Below are 13,305 nucleotides of genomic sequence, written 5' to 3' on the forward strand. Positions count from 1 at the left end.
GGACCCCTTTCGGGGCCCATATCTCAGCCCCCCCGACCCAATCTTTACAAAACTTGGGGGGTCTGGCAAGAAGGGTCCTTTGAAGCTCCGCTGAAAGTTTGGGACCTCTACCCCCAAAAATGCCCCCCTGGAGCCACGGAAAGGCGCAGTTGTGTTTTTAATGGCTTTATTCGGCCGAATTTTTTTCCCTAACTTTGAATTCATGCCAAATTGCACGGACCCGAAGCAGGGGAGTTCGGACTTCGGCATATCCTGAATCCAGACGGGCCGAATTCAGCCAAATCCAAACTATACCGAATTTTTTTTTCAACAGCCCTAGTGGTGGACTCTGCAGAACAGGGTTTGATTCCCCACTCCTCCACATAAAGCCAGCTGGGTGATCTAGGGCTAGTCACAGATCTCTTAGAGCTCTCTCAGCCCCACCTACCTCACAAGGTGTCTGTTGTCAGTAGGGGAAGGGAAGGTGATTGTAAGCCGGTTTGATTCTTCCTTAAGTGACAGAGAAAGTCGGCATATAAAAACCAACTCTTCTTCTTCTTAATCTCAGTCTTCTGTAATATCTGAATAAATAGTGGTTTCCTTCCCCTGTCTTTCCAGACAGCTTATCTTTCAATTTGATTAAAAACTGAATGACCAGAGGTGCTTGGAGAGTTATTCTAGTGGCTGATTAAGAAAAAAAGAAATAAACTGGATTTATTTGGTTCTGATGTTGTTGTGTGGGCCTTCAAGCATGGTATGGGTTAATTTTTTTTAATTGGATCCATTTTTCTCTCTTTGGTATTAATAGGAATGGTTCTCGGTGTTCACTAGATAATTATCGATGGAGTCAATTCATTTCTAGGGAGTGTTTCATTGAGTTGCGCGTGTAATAAAATCTTCCTGCAAGACAAATGTGCTGTCATTAACAGCAGCCGGAAGCCTGTCTCTTCAGTCTCATCATTTCTGTCTCTTTCAAAACCATCTCGTAGTGCAGATGCATCAATGAAGCAAAAGAGCTGTGGTTCTTCTTTCCCTTGTGCAGTTTCATGAGGGGGAGTCACACAATTCACCTGGAGGAGGGAACAGTTTGCTGGTTACCTAGCTGGGGAGGTAAAGTAGTTTGCCCCTCACATGGCATTCTGGAGCCATGGAAAGGGAAACTATGACACACCTGTGAAATCTGTATCATTGTTCCCATATCAGACTTGGATCCTTCCTCTATACCTAAGGAACATTTGCTCCTTTATGGACCTGCTTAATCTTTAAGATCATCTTCAGAGGACACACACATGAAGCTCCCTTACACTGAATCAGACCATCAGTCCATCAAGGTCAGTATTGTTTACTCAAACTGGCAGCTACTCTCCAGGGTCTCAGGTGGAGGTCTTTCACATTGCCTGCTACTTGGTCCTTTAACTGGAGATGCCAGGGATTGAACCTGGGACCTTCTGCATGCAAAGCAAAGCTCTTCCACTGAGTCACAGTCCCTTGCCTTCTCTGAGTGCCTCAGCCTTCAGAAATAAGGTAGATGGCTGCCAGAAACAAGACCTTTTCTGTGGTGGCACCCTGGTTGTGGAACATTCTTCCCAGAGATTGTCAACTGGTGCCTTCTTTAGTGACATTTAGGCACCAGAATCCACTTTAATCACCTGAGTTTTTGATTGAAAGACACAGCTACCATTTTGCTTTGCTCTTTTATGGAATTAGCGTATGGTAATGTACTGTTTATTGAAATTGTGTTCCTTTTTATTATCCTATGGGAAGTTGCCTTGAAAATTACTTTTATGAACTGAAAGTCAGGGGTGGGGAGTAGAAATGTTTTAATAAAAAATGAAGAAATTGTGTCTGTTTTTTCTTTCTCACACACAAACACAATATGTACATGTTCATGCAAGATATTAGGACCTCTCCTCATTCTCCTGCCAAGCTCTTTTTTTTTCTGCTGTCATCCATGACCAAGATAGCCAATCAATCAGATACATGGCCAGACAGACATTCAACAGATGCTAGTTCCCCTCTCACACATCCCTATAGGAAAGAAAAGCTGTACCTGTTTCATTTCTGCCTGCTATCATACTGTAAAAGGAGCTCTGCTACAAAAGAGAGCAGCAGGCTTCATGTAGATACCCTATGGCAGTTCTGCCACGGTTCTGAGAGAAAGGGCGAAAAGTAAAGATACCTGAGAAGGTCAGGGACCCTTCTCTGGGGCTCTTCAATGAAAGTGGCAGAATGCCTAACACAATTATTTTTTGTTTATTTTATCATTCCTGTCTCGATGGACGAGGTTAGGCTTTACAGCCCTGGAATTCCTTCCAGTTCCGCAGTTCTGTGCTCTCTACTCTTTAAGTAGTGACAGAAGATTGACAGCGCTTAGCATAACAAAGACTCTAATATGAACTGGTCTATGGAAGCACCGATGTAAAAAATTAAATCAGCAACCACTAATGCAAATGTTAACTTCAGTAATGATTATTAATTAAAGAAGCAACGGCTGCTTACTTATCGAACAGAATGTTAAAAAGGCTCCCAGACTTGAGAAGTTATAAAACTGTCTTTCCATTTTCATAGTCACCTTATAGTCTCAATACGAGGGGGAACAGAATCTTCAAAGTGTCAAAGGTCACAATAATTTTGATTGTAAAAGTGAAGGCCTACTAAAATCTAATCTAGTGTGGTACAATGGACATAGAGGTCTTTTATGCACGGCTGTTTCACTCGCCGTCACCCCTCTGACGACTTCGAGTCTTTGGCTGTTACCGCACTAGGTATTCCCAGCGATGTATTAAGAGTTTGAAAATGTTATAAAAAATACTGTTCGCACTTTGTTTGGCCCCTTTAACTGTGAAGACGTCTTCCAACCATTTTTTAGCCGTGGCATCCAAAAACCCTTTGAAAGCGATGTTTTTTATAACATTTCCAAACTCTTGATACATCGCTGGGAATACCTAGTGTGGTAACAGCCTTTGTTTCCTACCATCAGAGGTTATGATGCTTCCAGAGGTTGCCTTGCTCTCCCCCTGCGATTCCCAGCGTTTTACCTCAAATTTGAAAACCCGGGCAAAACACAGGGAGACGAAGAAAGAGAGCAGGGCGACCTCTGATAGTCGGAAATGACACACATAATCCAAACAAAGACCCGAAGTCATTGGAGGGGTGACGGCGAGTGAAATAGCCATGCATAAAAGACCAGAGTCTTGGACTTGGAAGATCTGGATTCAAATACCTGTTCTGCTGTAAAGTTCACAAGCCAATGCTGAGTAAGCTACTATCACCGGGTTGCTGTGAGGATGCAATAGGACGTTGATTCCAAACATAGTGCCCCTGTGATGGCACCCCTTAGTATGTTCCTGGGTGCTCGAATCCTTCTTCCTCAAACCATCCCTTCCCCAAAGCAAAGTACCAGTTTGGCTTTCCTCCACCTCAGTGGAGCAGTAGGTACTTCAGAAGAGCCCTGGAGCAATCATCTTTGTGTCTTCAGGGAGAGCATGCTTGTGGAAACCGCTGTTTGTATTACAGGAAGACACTTGGCTTGAAAGCTACAATCATTTTGTGATTTGCCTCTGCTCCTCCTTGGCAGCCATTTTGGGAAAGTCAGGTTGCAGAACCAAGACCCATTCTATGAAAAATAATCTTGGCTAGGTTAGCCCTAAAAGCATTATTTTAAAAATAAGTAGGACCTCCAGATTGTAATCTGGCAACCTTATTTTATATGCTCAGCATCTTGGTAAACATGTTGGTAAGCAATTATTTCATGAATGCTTAACAAATGTAGGCATTATCAATGGGGTTGTATCTGTGTCTTGGGTCCCCAAACTTGAAGCTGCTCCAATAGAAGTTTCGGGGATGTGGAATCAGGCAATGATACATCCACCATCTGGATCTCAATCAGCATCGAATCAGTACTCAGCTGTGACACTCACATTAGTATACAAGCATCATTGTTTTGTCCTCAGCTTTAAGTACTGGTGAGATGAAGCCTCTGTGCCTCTTATCCCATTCACCCATCAGACCTTTCACTCACTCACTTTCTGGGGGAATAAAATTAGAGACTTACAGTGCCATCCTAAGGACAGCTACAGCCTTCTACTCTTAGAAGGGTGTAACTCTGCTTAGGATGGCACTGCTTCTAGCCATAATGATAGGAAAACTGCAGTCAAGTCACAGCTGACTTATGGCGACCCTGTAGAGTTTTCAAGGCAAGGGGCATTTAGAGGTGGTTTGCCATTGCCTGTATCTGCATAGCGACCCTGGTATTCTTTGGTGGTCTCCCATCCAAGTACTGGCCAGGGATGACCCTGTTTAGCTTCCGAGATCTGACAAGATCAGGCTAGCCTGGGCCATCCAGGTCAGGGCAGCATTTTGTCTAGGGTAGGAAAATCAGGCAGCAACACTTTCTCTGTGTGTTCCTTCCCATCATTTAAGGTCTGGTCACACAGCCTGGCTCCCTATTTACTTAGATAAAGGTACCCAGTAGGGGTTTTTCTATGGTGGCATCTACCTTTTGCAATGCCCTGCCTGGGGAAATCAGCCAGAAGACATATTAATTCTTAGTGTTTGCTCTTCAAATTATTCAAAGTGCTTCACTGGCATTATCCTTTCAAGAGCCCCATAAGGTATGTCAGTGCTATCGTTCTGAAGATATTTCCAGCAACATTTCCCAAGCTGCTGAAAACCTATTTCTTCCTTGCAGCATCATGACCACTGATTGATCTGAGTCTCTGTTTTGTTATGCTGCTTTTAATTGGCTTTGATGTTTTATTGTTCTAACAGCTTTATGGTTTCAGATAATTGGTTTTAAAACATTTTGATGCATTTGCTTATTTTTAAAAATGTGTAAGTTGTTTTGCGTATAGCATGTCTATTGACAAATGTGACTAATCATGATTAATAATGCTCTCTTTAAAACCGAATGGCTAAAATACACAGGTTTACCACTGTGATCAACAGGTTATGGAAGTGCCCTCAGATATATCTGGTCTGAAATTTTATCCCCAAAATACCCTTTTAGTGTATTTCAGGTGTATTCCAGATCTGGATACACATTAGAGAATCCTGGTCAATATCAATATCTCGATCCTGAATATTCCCTAAAATATTCCCTAAAATATTCAGGAATATCAGGGGCACAGCTTTTTAAAGCACCAAACTTGGTTGTTTTTTGTTTTGTTTTTTGTAGGTTTCATGGGCAACATGAGAGAGAGGGAGGAAGGCAGCTCTCACAGGCAAACGGGATCACACATTAGGGGAAGCTTGCCAGGTAACCTATGATGAGATTCTCCAGTTTGACATTGGTTCTGTTGGGTTTGTGCTGCCACAGTGGCCCTGGGTTCTGCTGGGATTCTGTGGTTTGATATTGGTTCTATTGGGCTGGACTCCCTTCCCTTGCTTCAGTTACTTTGGCTTGGATTCTCTGGTTTGACATTGGATGTGTCAGGTTTGCCACATTGATGTGAAGTTCTGCTGGGATCCTCAGGTGTGACATTGGTTCTGTTGGGCTTGGTTAAGTTTCCTTTGGGAGGCTTTTGGACAGTGGTTGCTTGCCCATGTTTGTTTTTTGTTATTCTTTGAAAAAATGTTCTGCCAAGGAACATCAGGGCCCTGCAGGACCTAAGGGAGTTCCGCAGGGCCTGTAAGACAGAGCTTTCCCACCAGGCCTACAATTGAGGACAGCTGCGAATACCATTAATACTGGCCTCCCCACCCCTCCCCCTTCATGTATCTGAAATGATCTGGTCAATTCTTACAGAATTGTGGGATTTATATGCCATCTATGATTAAGTGTTTGAATATTTGGTTTTAATGTTTGATTTTATTGATAGTTTTATTGTACTATTATACGATTGTGAAGTTTTAGAATGATGTAATTCACATTGAGCCGTCTTGCTGGGGAGAGTGGACTACATATATAAAAATTAATTAATTAAGCATTGGATTCCCCCCAGGAAACACTGACTGGGGGCACCTTGTTCAGGGGCCCATAGAATTGGACCCCTTGGTTCAATTCATCTGAAACTTGGAGGTTCTTTCATGGACAGGCAGCATCAGCTCCACTGCAATTTTGGTGCCATTTGATTGGAAAAATGCCCCTTCAGTTCCCTGGAAATATTTCCCATAGAGATTAATGGACCTAAATAATTCCAGAATCATGAAAAACAAACAAACAAATGAATCCAAGTACTGAACCAGTATTGGAGTCCCAAGTTGTCTGGAATACCAATACTTATGACCTCCATGAGATCTGGATTTTTAAAAAACCCTATTTTTTTCTGGTACACATCCCTACAAGGGAGTATCAGGGAGCAGGCACCCTAAAAGCAGAGTTCAACTCCTGCGTGAACTCCAGTGTGAAGAAACAGCAAGTCTGCAGCCTACCAATCTCACCTCCTCCATTCTTGCCACAGAGATATGGGAAGCGCCAGACATTCCCCAAGCCAATGGCATACCCCACGCAGGAGAGCAGGAAGTCAAATTTGCCTTTCCAAGTGCCTCTGTCAGGAAGCTCCTTGATCTTCTTTTTGGCATCCTCTCCTTCTGGGGAAGTGGCCTCTGTCTCATTGAGGGCCAGTTCCTTCACCTTGGTAGGCAAGTTCAGCTCCACCGAGGCACCGTCCATCGTTTCCATTTCCTTGTTTACAGTTACCTCATGGGGGAGGAGAAAACGGCACTGCCAGAAGAGCAGGGAGGATGAGGCCGAACAACTTCCTTGCTAGTACCTGAAAGGTGAAAGGAGAAAGAGAAGTCGAACACCAGCAAATAGGATAGATAGACTTCTCAAGCCAGGCTCAATATCAAATTTTAATTGGGTTGGTATGAGTGACTGTGGGCCAAGCTAGATGGAATGCAGGAGATGTGAGACCAGAATAGAAAGCCATTGTGGGGTAGTGGCTAGAGGGTCTGAGAGACTCAGGTTTGAATTACATTCAGTCATGGAGTTCACTTCTCACAACCGAACCTCCCAGCTTGTTAAGATAGAATGTGAAGGGGAGCTTCTTGGAGGGAGGGCACCATAAGAAAGTGAGGGCTTTATTAATTCACTTAAAATACTTATACCTCACCTTGGGCACTTTCACACATGCCAAATAATGCTCATTCAATCCACTTTCAATGCACTTTGAAGCTGGACTTTACTGTGTGAAACAGCAAAATCCACATCATCATCATCATCATCATCATCATCATCATCATAACAACAACAATAATAATAATAAGAAGAAGAATAAGAAGAAGAAGAATTGGTTTTTATATGCCAACTTTCTCTACCACTTAAGGAAGAATCAAACCGGCTTATGATCGCCTTCCTCTCCTCACAACAGACACCCTGTGAGGTAGGTGGGGCTAAGAGAGTGTGACTAGCCCAAGGTCACCCAGCTGGTTTCATGTGTAGGAGTGGGGAAACAAACCCAGTTCACCAGATTAGCCTCTGCCACTCATGTGGAGGAGTGGGGAATCAAACCCTGTTCTCCGCTCCAAACCACCACTCTTAAGCACTACACCACACTGGCTCTCCAATCGCTAAAGTGCACTGAAAGTGGATTGAAAGCACATTATTCAGCATGTGTAAAGTGCTAAAATCTCCTCAAATAAGCAGCTTCATGGGGCTGTTCGTTTGAACAGGCAAGAGGTACTGACTAAGGGTGTGTGTAATATTTTCCTCCTAAACAGTTTCCCTGTAAACTACACACACACACACACACACACACACCAATGCTGCTATTTGTTCTGCAGGAGGGAAAAAAAGTGTGCGTGCGTAAATGTTTTTTTCCATCAGTTTTCTTTAGGAAATAACATATGAAATAAAAAAATTTGGTTAGACAGTCTGGTGGCATTATTTCCCCTTGTCCGCAACTCTGTGCTATTAATGACTGCCTGACAGACAGTTGTTCAACAGGTACAGCATTATCCAGTCTTCATTTCTATGATGGCATGCTAGAGTTGAGCACAACTAGACGACTGTGTGAGGGAGACAAATCCAGACTTTGTGTGAATGGTTAGCATGAGTAAATGTTTTCCAGCCTTAGCCATGTTTGAGGCTGATTTTCAGAGAGATTCCGGGGCTAGCTTCCATTTCACACAGTCATTTATGATCTGACTGAGCCATCGCCTATCTTTGGAGGGAGATACATGTCGACAGCTGTCAAATATTTTAAACTTTTACTTCAGACATGAAAGAGAATTGATGGCTTGCCCTATTCACCAAGGAGAATAAGAAATAAAATCGCAGAACGTAAGCTTTAAGCCAAATATTAAAAGTCATTCTCCAATTAATCATATACAAAGAATGGCGTAGAGTCCAGAGCGGCCCATCAATGAGGGCTACGATAATAATTTGGCTGTCAATGAGGCGTGATAGTTTCTGTCATGTTTTCTCATGGTTAGAATCAAAGGTAGGCTATATCCATCGGTGAAAATATTATCATACTTGGGGAAGTACCCAGGTGCTTGTTTTTTACTTATGAAGGTTCACTCTAACAAGCCCTGACAAGCACCCAATTAGAAGAAACCAGCGACCACGCAAGAACACAAGGGAAATCCTGATTAAAGCATCTCCTCCAAGAAACTGGCACATATGATATACAGCAGGAGTGCTAGGCCGGCAGCCCTGGAACCATTTACCAAACCAGTAAATTTCATTTAAATCTACACCTCAGGTAATGGCTCAGTAAATCTTCCACTAAGTTTCTTCCTTGGCTGGCCAGGCTGAAATAAGGTTCCCAATTATTGGGGTTAAATGAAGACATTCTGATGGATGGTCAAGCGTAGGAAAGCCAGCCTTGCTGAGAAAGAACAACCCACAATTGCTAGGGTCTCTTCCTGTCTACAGATCTGTACGACTAATTTCACTGTCCAAATCAAATGTTCTTATTGACTCCAGGATACCAGCGTGGTGCACTGGTTAAGGGCAGCAGACTCTAATCGGGAGAACTGGGTTTGATTCCCCACTCCTCCACATGAGCGGTGGACTCTAATCTGGAGGAAAAGATTAGATTCCCCACTCCTCCTTGTGAAGCCTGCTGGGTGACCTTGAGCTAGTCACAGTTCTCTCCAAACTCTCTCAGCCCCACCTACCTCACAAGGGGTCCTGTTGTGGGGAGGAGAAGGGAAGGTGATTGCAAGCCACTTTGAGACTCCTTAAGGTAGAGCAAATCAGGGTATAAAAACCTACTCTTCTTCTTCAGTTCTCACAAGAAAACTGGTGCAGTGTTTGCAGGACCGTAGGGAGGGAGGCACAGTCCCCTCCTCCCAGAATAATGTTTCACCCCACTTAGGATTTTTTTTTAAAGCCTTTAATTGGTATCCTGGCAGTTTCCATTTAAAGAATGCGAACATCCAAAGGATGTAGGGATGGCCACAGGCATAGATGAATTTAAAAGGGGATTCGACAGATTCATGGAGGAGAGGTCTATCAGTGACTGCTAGCCATGGTGACTAAAGGGAGCCTCCACATTCAGAGGCAGTCAACCTCTGAATCCCAGTGCCAGGAGGCAATATTAGGGAAAGGCCTTGGCCACTAAGCCCTGTTGTTGACCCTCCAGAGTAAGAAGAAGAAAAGTTGGTTTTTATATGCCAACTTTCTCTACCACTTCAGGGAGAATCAAACCGGCTTATAATTACCTTCTCTCCCCCTCCCCACAACAGACACCCTGTGAGGTAGGTGGGGCTGAGAGAGTGTGACTCGCCCAAGGTCACCCAGCTGGCTTCACGTGTAGGAGTGGGGAATCAAATCCAGTTCACCAGATTTGAGTCGACTGCTTCAAACCACTGTTCCTAACCACTACACCACGCCGGCAGGTTGGCCACTGTGTGAGACAGGATGCTAGACTAGATGGGCCACTAGTCTGATTCAGCAGGGCTTGTCTTATGTTGTTAAGTAATTTTTTCCCCAAAGGATAGCTTTTGTTTGTTTATTTAGAATATTTATATAACTGCTTTTCGGAGCATCTCAGGTTGAAAGGACTAAGCAGTGGATGATGTGAAAGACCTCTGTCTGAGACCCTGAGAGCTGCTGCTGTTGTCCTTGATGGGACAAGTGGCCTGCTTCATGTCCCTTTAACTGCAGGTGCTGGGGATTGAACCTGGGACCTTCTGCATGCCAAGAAGATGCTCTACCGCTGAGCCACAGCCCCTCCCCTAAATTTGTTGGCTTTACCAGACAGCATGAGTGGAGGGTAAATTAGACAGTAGAACTGCTGTGGCAGCATCATGAATTACATTGCAACTGAGCGGGTAGCAGAACTTGATGTCAGTAAGTGATGTCATCACCTGTACCACAGCCAAGAACTGCTGTCTACCCCACAGCCATGGGCTTACAAAGGGCTTTGGGGATAGCTACTGTGGATGTTTCTCTGGTGACCAAGATGAAGTTAATTTATGGCATAGTATTCCCAGTTACTCTGTATGGGTGTGAAAGTTGTACAATGAAGAAAGGTGACAGGAAAAAAGTAGATTCCTTTGAAATGTGGTGTTGGAAGAGAGTTTTACGGATACCGTGGACCACCCAAAAAGACAAATCAATGGGTCAATGGACAAATCAATGGATCAAATCAAGTCATAACTCTCCCTAGAAGCTAAAGTGACTAAACTGAGGCTATCGTACTTTGGTCACAATATAGGATTGCCAACTCTGGGCTGGGTAATACCTGGAGATTTTGGGGGTGGAGCCTGAGGAAAACGGGTTTGTGGAGGAGAGGGACTTCAATGGGGTATAATGCCTTAGAGTCCACCTTCCAAAGTGGCCATTTTCTCCAGGTGATCTCTTGTAATAGCAGGAGATCTCCAGCTGCCACCTGGAGTTTGGCAACCCTATCACATTATGAGAAGACAAGAGTCATTGGGAAAGACAATAATGTTAGGAAAAGTTGAGGGCAGCAGGAAAAGAGGAAGAGTCAACATGAGATGTATATAGGGTTGCCAGCCTCCAAGTGATTGCTCTTTTTGACTAACTTCAGCTGTGCAATCCAAGTATTTTTATAAATTGTAACCTCCAGGTAATAGCAGAAGATCTGCTATTACAACTGATCTCCAGCCGATAGAGATCAGTTCACCTGGAGAAAATGGCCGTTTGGGCAATTGGACTCTGTGGCATTGAAGTCCATCCCCTCCCCAAACCCCGCCCTCCTCAGGCTCTGCCCCAAATACCTCCCGTCGATGGCAAAGAGGGACCTGGCAACCCTAGATGTATATGTGTGTGCGTTAAGTGCCGTCAAGCTGCTTCCAACTCATGGTGACCCTATGAATCAATGTCCTCCAAAACATCCTGTTGTTAACAGCCTTGCTCAGATCTTGCAAACTGAAGGCCATCAATTGACTCAATCAAGGAAGCCCCAGCCCTCAGTCTGCAAGACCTGAGCAAGGCTGTTAACGATAGGATGTTTTGGAGGACATTGATTCATAGACTCGCCATGAGTCAGAAGCAACTTGACGGTTCTTCACACACACACATTGTGTCTCTCTCCCAACACCCCCTTATGCCCTTCAGGAAAGGCACCCAATCCCCTTCTCCCTTATTATATATTTATTTAGGTAATGTATATGCTCAAGGCATCTTACAAAGCAAAACATAATAAAAAACATAATACCCTCATTAATTTATGCCCCCATTTTCCTCCCCAGTGGGGACCCAAAGCAGCTCACTTTGTTCTCCTTTCCTCCATTTTATCCTCACGACAACTCTGAGAGGCTGTTTAGGCTGAGAGAGTGTGACTGCCCTGAAAGCATGCTGGGTGACTTTGGGGCAAAGTGGGGATTTGAACCTGGGTCTCCCAGATCCTGGTCTGTCACTCTAACCACTACATCATGCTGGTTCTCATCATTAAAACTATTTAAAACACTGCATAAAAACAAGCACAAAATATTTAGCAGCCTAAAAATGATCCTTTTAAAACAATCCTTAGGCTAGAAGTAGACTGTAAAACAATTTGAAAAAGTAAGCCCTCTCAAGCTGAAAGCCGGGGTTAAAAGGTATGGTAATTGAATTCCTCTGAGTGAAGCACTGTACGAGGTATTCCTAGGCTCTACTCTTTTTTTTGGCAGGAATTAAGGTGTTACTCTTCTGTAAAGAGAAGTATATACCGGTAATCCTGTTCCCTTCAACAAGACGTCAAAGAATGAAAAGCAGAATAGGCTTCATGTGAAAGAGTGTCACTTCCTCATCACTATCTGTTAATTATTTAACTTAAATATCTACTTTTATCCAGCATAATGGGGAAATGATTTTTCCCCTTTCAGCAGTGATTTTTTAAATCTGTTTTGGAAAAACTGGCCATGTTACATGGGAATCATAGTATCTATCCATCCATCCTTCAGCCAGGAGAGAAAGTGGGATACAAGGAAAGAAAGAAAGAAAGAAAGAAAGAAAGAAAGAAAGAAAGAAAGAAAGAAAGAAAGAAAGAAAGAAAGAAAGAAAGAAAGAAAGAAAGAAAGAAAGAAAGAAAGAAAGAAAGAAAGAAAGAAAGAAAGAAAGCCTGACCGGGGTAGCCCAGGATAGTCCGATCTCGGAAGCTAAGCAGGGTCAGCCCTGGTTAGTATTTGGATGGCAGACCACCAAGGAAGCTCAGGGTGGCTATGCAGAGGCAGGCAATGGCAAAGCACCTCTGAACATCTCTTGCCTTGAAAACCCCATGGGGTTGCCATAAGACAACTATGACTTGACGGCAATATGTATATATTATAGTGTTCTTTGTAAACAAATAGGTGCCAGTTTCCACCTTTTCCCACGAATTCCTTCTTCCTGACTTGGGAGAGCACTTTTTTAAAACATGTTAATGTTGCCAGCTCTGGGTTGGGAAATACCTGGAGATTTTGGGAGTGGAGCCTGGGGAGGGTGGGGTTTGGGGAGGATAAGGGCCTCAGCAGGGTATAATGCCGTAGAATCTATGTTCCAAAGCGGCCATTTTCTCCAGGTAAACTGATCTCTGTTGTCTGGAGACCAGTTGTAATAGTGGAAGAGCTCCAGCCACCACCTGGAGGTTGGCATCTCATGTGTGTGTGTTTGTGCTACTACTTATTTAGATTTGGCAAACATTATCCCAACAAATTAGATGAAGCTTTTCATCTAATAACTTCCTGTTGTTCATTAATTGAATGTAGGGACTGGACTCTGATTCAGTCTTTGAAACCAAAAGCTAACAAATCTTATAAAAGAGATTCTTGTGCTGGCTGTACAAACCTTCTGACCAATGAGGGTTAGAATTAGAATGCTAACAAACAGCACAGCTTAAGTGAAGGAGGAGAGGGGACAATTTGGCTGGACAAGAATAGGCTCACATAGAGTCAAGAATCAGAAGAGGCAATCCCCACTTCTACCATGGAAGCTCATTGAGTAATCTT

At 43.6% G+C, this 13,305-nt stretch overlaps 1 protein-coding gene across 1 annotated transcript in view; it reads right to left on the reverse strand.

Annotated features, from left to right (window-relative positions):
- LOC130474894 (sodium- and chloride-dependent GABA transporter 1-like) overlaps positions 1 to 6,592 on the reverse strand; it is a 48,053-nt gene extending 41,461 nt beyond the window's left edge. The window contains exon 1 of the mRNA XM_056846588.1: positions 6,361 to 6,592. Coding sequence (XP_056702566.1) covers positions 6,361 to 6,592 — 232 coding nt within the window. The remainder of the gene's footprint in view (positions 1 to 6,360) is intronic.
- Positions 6,593 to 13,305: the final 6,713 nt, after the last annotated feature.

The sequence above is a fragment of the Euleptes europaea genome, chromosome 3 (assembly GCF_029931775.1).
Source record: "Euleptes europaea isolate rEulEur1 chromosome 3, rEulEur1.hap1, whole genome shotgun sequence".
NCBI classification, from domain to species: domain Eukaryota; kingdom Metazoa; phylum Chordata; class Lepidosauria; order Squamata; family Sphaerodactylidae; genus Euleptes; species Euleptes europaea.